Source organism: Papaver somniferum, chromosome 4 (genome assembly GCF_003573695.1).
Source record: "Papaver somniferum cultivar HN1 chromosome 4, ASM357369v1, whole genome shotgun sequence".
Taxonomy (NCBI): Eukaryota; Viridiplantae; Streptophyta; class Magnoliopsida; order Ranunculales; family Papaveraceae; genus Papaver; species Papaver somniferum.
In genome coordinates this window covers 98,835,502-98,842,812 of record NC_039361.1, presented here as the reverse complement: position 1 = coordinate 98,842,812, position 7,311 = coordinate 98,835,502, and the positions used below count along the sequence as shown (strand labels likewise).

The window sequence follows — 7,311 nt, the reverse complement described above, 5'->3', positions numbered from 1 at the left end:
GAAATTCATGCTTTTACTACCTCTTATTGGATGAATTGTGATATTCTACACAGATTTATTGGATCAATTGTGATTGTTTATCCTATTTTTATTTGGATAAATTGTTGTTGTTTATCCCCTAAATTGGATAAACTTCTACTGTTGATCAATTTTATTTGATAAACTATGATTGTTTACTCAAAAACATCACTGAAATGGATAAACTTCTGTTGTTTATCCTATTTTTATTTGGATCAACTGCTATTGAATAAACTTCTACTGTTGATCCATTTTATTGGATCAACTGTGATTGTTTACACAGATTTATTCTGAACACCACTATATGTTATGGTTGTTGCAGGCCAAAGATGGTTGTTGCAGAGTTCAAATTTTGCAATCAGACCGTCTCTCATCCTGTTTCATTTTCAGCTACTGTCAAGGATATGATAAGTGTGGTGAAACAAAAGTGGCCTTATGTTCCTGAAGAACTTATACTTTTTGGTTACACTGTAGATGGTATTTCAAATGTCATCAATCACGATTTGGACTTGAGGTTTTTCATTCACTACTGCATCTCACAAGGGATTGACTTGTTGAAGTTTAAAATAAAGTTAATTACCTATGTTGATTCTATTCCTTCATCATATTTTTCTGCTCCTGCTCCTGCTTCTTCGTCATCATCAAGTTGTATTTCGAGTGATGAGGTAGTTGTTGTTGAAGACATCACTGATGATGCGTGTTTGATCAAAAAGGTACCGAAGAAGTCTGATGTTTGGGTCAACATCTTAACTGGGGTAGGGCAGTTATTTGAAGGTGGTATTAAAGAAGTTAAGGATATTGTTACAAAGTATGAAATAAATAGTGGTCACAAATACAGATTAGTTAAGAGTGACTTTGAACGATACACTGTGGAGTGCAAGTTCAAGGAGGAGGAAAATTGTCACTGGAGGTTTCACGCCTCTCTCCTTGCCAAATCAAATGGTGTATTCCAATGCAAGAGATATTTTTCCAGAGAATTCATGTAGTTTAGCTTCATCTGATCCTTCAAAAGTTAGGATGAGAAAATCGTTTATGAAGGATATCTTGGCAGATGATTTACGAGCATCGAAGAAGAAGAAGACTGCTGCTGATGTTATAGATTTATTCCGAAATGAATATGGAGTTGATCTCACCTATAGTCAGGCATACCATGGTTTAAACTTCACCAAGCAATTTCTTTGGGGTGACGACATCAAATCTTATTCAGACTTTGTTTGGTATAAAGATGCTATTCAATATTACAATCATGGAAGTGTCGTCAATATCGAGTATGATAGTGTTACGCGTCAGTTCAAAAGGTTTTTTGTTGCTTTTGAAGCTTCCATAACCGGTTTCAACAATTACTGTCGTCCAATGTTATTTATTGATTGTACCTTTCTCACTGGGATGTTCAAAGGTGGTCTTATGGTTGCATGCGGCAAAACTGGTAACAAGGTATGACTTTTAACTTTTTACTCTTTTTCATTTAGTAGTTTTAGTAACCAACTTGTTTGTTTGATCCATCAGTATGGATAAACATCCATTGTTGATCCAACTGAAATGGATAAACTTCTACTGTTGATCCAACTGAAATGTATCAATTTCAGTTTTATGTCACTTACTGTTGATCCATCATCATGGATAAACATCCACTGTTGATCCAATTGAAATGGATAAACATCCATTGTTGATCCAACTGAAATGGATAAACTTCTAATGTTGATCCAACTGAAATGTATCAATTTCAGTTTTATGCCACTTATTTTCTTTTTTGTTTTTTGTAGAGATCTATCCATTTGCATTTGGACTTGTTCCTTGTGAAAATTGTGAGAGTTGGCAATGGTTCTTAACCAATTTGAATGGTATTATTCGTGAAGATCGTCCACTGACCATCATATCAGATCGTGGAATCGGCCTTTTGAAGCATATGCATGAAGTCTTCCCAAATTCTTACCAGTCCTTATGTTTGTACCATATGAAAGAAAATATTCCTATTCCAAAGGGCAAGAGCATACAAACTGCAATCAAGTTATTCAAACAGTGCTACACTGCATTAACAAAGGAAATTTTTGTTGCTGCTGCGAAGAGTATGAGTAATATAAAGTTGGATTTAGTGGTTGCTTGGATGATGAAGATTCCATTAGAGAAATGGGCTGCTCATGCATTTCCGGAAGAGAGGTGGGGTGAGAACACATCTAATATTACTGAGAGTTTTAATAATGTTATTAAGCGTCATAAGCCGCTTACAGCACTTGAGCTAGTCGATTCTATCTGTGCTAAGGTAATGGAGAAAAATTACAAAAGGTTATTGGAGTCTAACAACTGGACTACAGTGCTTACTCCTCGTACGCAAGCGAGGTTTAACAAGAGGATAAACGACTGCCGTTCATACAAGTTTCGTAGATCAAGTGAGAAAGTATTTGAGATCATTTCTCCAACAGGAAAGCATGCCGTCGACTTGGATTCTAGAACTTTCAGCTGAAAATGGTGGAAAAAACATAGCTTCCCTTGCACCCATGCAATGAAGGCAATGTTGCAGATTGGAAATAATGAACCGTACAAATACATGAGCCCTTACTATATTTCTGACTACTATAGAAAGTTGTACTCTCGACCCATATATCCTATTCCGGACTCTGAGAAGCCACCTGAAATTAATGAAAAGGGTTATGTTTTTCCTCCCAATGGTGGTCGAGAACAAGATGGAAGGCCTAAAGGTGCTAGGTATCGGGGTAGTCGTGAAAAGGTGCGTAAGAAGAGGAAGTATGGCCAATGTGGGATGCTCACCTTTCACAACCGGAGAACATGTCGCAGAGCTCTTTTGGCTCCTTGTGCACCAATGTTTCTCAAGGAGTCTCATTCCAGGATTATTAAGTTCTTGAAGAGGATGTTGTTCTGAAATTCTTTTGGTGTTTTCATATTCTGAACAACTTGTTTTAGGTTTCTGACTAGTTGGTTGTTTCTTTTTATTTTTTAAAATGTTTTTTTGGTTTGGACTTGTTAATTTTTTTGATGACATAGATTCTTATTTATTGTTATGAATTTTATTCTTGTGTTTCTTGTGTATATGTAGTATGCAGGTTCCAGTTTTATTGATTTTTACAGGAAACATACTTGTATAAATTGTATCAACTGCACTTGTTTATCCTTTTTTTGTGGATCAACAATGGTTGTTTATCCAACTGAAATGGATCAACAATGGCTGTTTATCCAACTGAAATGGATCAACAATGGTTGTTGACACACAAAACAAAAAAATACTTGTATAAATTGTATCAACTGCACTTGTTTATCCTTTTTTTGTGGATCAACAATGGCTGTTTATCCAACTGAAATGGATCAACTATGGATTTTTATCCAACTGAAATGGATCAACAATGGTTGTTGACACACAAAACAAAAAAATAATTGGCATGGTTCTATCTCTATTTGCTAGTAAACTCCTCAAGCTTTACATACCTGTAACATTCATTTATAATCAGAGCAATAATACATTCATAATGTTTCATAATAAGATATTCATTCATAATCAGACCTATAATAATTTTTCATGATAACATATTCATTCATAATGAGACCTACAATTATATTTACTTACTAATATAGATTTTTTTAAAAACTACAGTTTTATTTCTTTACAGACCATGAAAAGACAGCAAGCTCACTCTAATGGTTCAACTGAGTCTTGCAATTGCATTATTTCTGTAACAGAGTTAGTAGCAGAATCAGGAAGTAGGATAACATCAGCAGCTGAATCAGGTTTCTTCCATGCACCCAATTCTGACAAGATTCTTACTGCAATCTTCACTCTCTTCTTGTTCAACTTCTTATCTAAGTTAGTGATTTCAGATATATTTTCACAGTTTCCACACTTTACCAAATTCTTCATGTACATGCAAGTGTGCAATGCACAATCGCATCTGTCTTGTGCTGGTACAGTGTAGTGTGAAAAGCTTGTTTATATATCACCACCTGTCTCTGGATCTTTGTGGCCCATTTCATTCAGCATTTTAGTCAGTGGTATTATCATCATAGAATACTGCCAATTGCAATCCGCATTGCGCCTTACATAGTTGTACACTATCCATTTTCCTTTTACCACCCAATGGTATCCAATGGGTGGTAAAAGCAAGCACCACCCAATGGTATCCAACATATTGTTGATCAGTCAAGCACATTGGTATAATGAGGTAGTGTCTTCAACATTCCCTGTGTAACTTTTCCTTAGCTTTTCCGGAATCCCACAACTCTCTACCTTTTATGTATTTTTCTTGGCTAATGCTATTCCCAGTATTGATTGTATCAATATATTTTTCAAATATATTAGTTTGCCATATTATGAATCATCTTAACTAGAGAACTATATATCAAAACAAGTAAATTTCACTTGGATCCACAGTGGTTGTTTACCCCATTCACTTGGATAAACTCCCATTGTTGATCCACAAAGAAACCAAGATTTTATGCTACTTATATAATCATTTATTGATAGAATAATGTGGTTCCTGTATTGAGGTTTATACGGCGATTCTATCTTTATATTCAGCATGGTGGTGTGGTAATCAATAATGTCACCGTGAATGTTTTGATTATTCATTAGATGTTGTATATGCTTTCCATTGATCATTATTTCCAAATCAGTATTGCAGAAATAAAAACTATAAGCTTTGTCGCTGCATTTTCAACAAATAAAAAAACAAATGAAAATGTAATTAAAAAGATCTAGCATATAACCAAAAAGAAAAAACTATGTGATCTGAGTTGTATTACATACCATTCTTTTGCATTCTCAAAGAACGGCTGGATGATTTCTTTTTCATCGTCACTGCATTTTTCCACAATTTCAGTCTTTGTGGCCTTGTCAGTTTTTTCGGTTAGGGTCGTGTGACGTCAGTGACATTCTCGAGGTCAATTATTTCGCTTTCCTTCTTCACCTTCTTATCTTTTCCTTTTCCACCTTTCCTTTGTCTCCTTGTTCTCTTAGTAGGTGATTGACTTTGAAGTTTATACGTATTTATCTTTGGCCTTTCTCCTTTCTTCACCCGTTTTACAAGAGAACTGACTTTCTTTTCTTCTGCTTCTGATGCTTTTGCTTCTTCTGATTGTTCCTATGATTCTGTTTCATCTTCAGTTTGCTCTTCAACTACATCCAGATTATAAATATGGTTCAACCCTTGTAGTATTGGAGCTTGTGATTTATTTCCAGAAAAATCCTCTTCTGTTACTTGTGTTGCCGTACGATCTACCTCAAACATTATTGCACTGAAACTCGGAGTTGTACCCGTATGCACATACCAAGATTCATCTGGTTTTATTGTTGTAATTGGAGGAGTATCATACACAACCACTTCCTGCTCGTTCTTCTCCTCATTTTGTTCAACAGACTGATTCTTCTCTTCTACTATTCCAACATATGTTACAATTTTTTCGACCACAGTATTGAGCTGCTCTAAATGATCGGCTTTTTTTAGTTTTCTTCCTGCATCAAAGCCGTGTTTCCAACTGTTCATAGTTTTTTCAGATTTTGGTTCTTCGTCATCTTCATTGCAGTCTCAAAACCCTTCTGCCAATACTTTTCTTGAGTATCTTGAGTTCCCAAAGTACTTGGAGTTCCATCTGACAACGACTCGTTCATTTTTTGAGTGTTCATTTCTTGAGCGTCTTCATTGTTCACTTTCATGTTTACTCTCGCTTCATTCCCATCTGTTGCTTAATCGTTTGCTGCAAAGTTCGTTTCATGTTCATTTCGTTTTCCAGATGTTCCTGCATCTTGTTGCTGTGTGAACACATTATCCAAATTATCAAATTCCTTCCATGAATTTTTAGGAATATGTGTTTTCCTTGATTCTTGAAAAATCATTTCCGCTTCTTACCATTCATTTATGTTCTTGTCAATCTCAGCAAGTTGCTCCGCTTCTCCAGCTTGCAACTGTATTTTCTCTTTGTTTCTCTCATACAGATTTCTCAAGAATATCGTGTCGTTGACGAACAGTTTACTTTGAGCCTTTCCCATGTAATGAATTTCTTCCTTCTCGCACACAAGAAACACGTTTTATTCCTCTAGTTCGTCTAACTTAAGTCTCTTTCTTCTAGTTCTCTTGCAGGTGCCGATAGGTCAATTAAATAGTTCTCATCAGCAGAAACTGGATCAACACAGTCTTGATGAAACTGCGAAGCATTATCAACAGAAATCAAATTTTTGTAGACACTAAAATTGGATCAACAATGGTTGTTTAACCCATTCATTTGGATAAACTCCCACTGTTGATCCACAAAAAAACTGACACTAAAAATGGATCAACATTGGTTGTTAACCTCATTCACATGGATAAACTCCCACTGTTTATCCATATAAAACTGACACTAAAAATGGATCAACAGTGGTTGTTTACCACATTCACTTGGATCAACTCCCATTGTTTATCCATATAAAACTGACACTAAAACTGGATCAGTAGTGGTTGTTTACCCCATTCACATGGATCAACTCCCACTATTTATCCACAAAGAAACTGGTACATTTGTAATAGTAAAGATAAATATAGTAAAAAAAATTACCTCGGGCTTGAACCAAGTCATATCGATCTTCGTCTTTGAGATTTTATTGCCAAAATCATTTACAAGCTTCTTGCACAATGCGTACTGGTCCCATCGTAGCAATCTCGGAGTTGCATTTTCGAAACTATCCCTTTTGCTGATGTACTTTTCTGTATGTTCGCAGAACCAACACTGCAGAATATAAACGACAATGTTATTTTTATCCAACAATATGCATTTAATTATCTACAACAGTAAACATTTTAAACGTTTTTTCTTACCACTAAGAGAGTTGTGCAGCCAGCGACAGTTACTTGTTTCTCTTTCTTATTTGCCAAGTTCGAATTCAAGTGTTCTACAACGTGATCCAGCCATGACACTTTGTCCATCAGTAAAATATGAGGCAACAATTTCTTTTGGAAGCTTGTAGTTCCAGTGTTTGGGAATAAGAAAATTGTACACAACCACATAGAAAAAAACTCTCACAAAATGTTTCGGATCAGACTCATTTTCTGCTGTAATTTTCAGTTTGCGTACAACTTCCGCCTTCATTATTATATCTGCACAATCTTCCGACTTTTCTGGTCTGAACTTTTTATTCAAGAAATCGTTGTAGTCAAGTCCTTTCTTTGGTTTCAGTTGCTGCTGCAATTCTTCACTCTCTATAAGCCTTCTCATCTTGAATATAAAAGAGAAATCTCTTGGTTTGATTCCGCACTCTTCAAATTCTCCAAATTTGAACTTTAAGGTTTCTTTATTGAATGCACTCATCAGCAG

The 7,311-nt window shown here is 35.5% G+C and overlaps 1 protein-coding gene across 1 annotated transcript; it reads left to right on the top strand.

Moving 5' to 3' along the window:
• The first annotated feature begins 347 nt into the window (after positions 1-347).
• On the top strand, positions 348-2,479 carry LOC113272873. The gene is made up of 3 exons (XM_026522666.1): positions 348-928; positions 1,035-1,444; positions 1,782-2,479. The coding sequence occupies exons 1-3, from the start codon at positions 348-350 to the stop codon at positions 2,477-2,479; spliced, it is 1,689 nt and encodes a 562-aa protein (XP_026378451.1).
• The last annotated feature ends 4,832 nt before the right edge of the window (positions 2,480-7,311 follow it).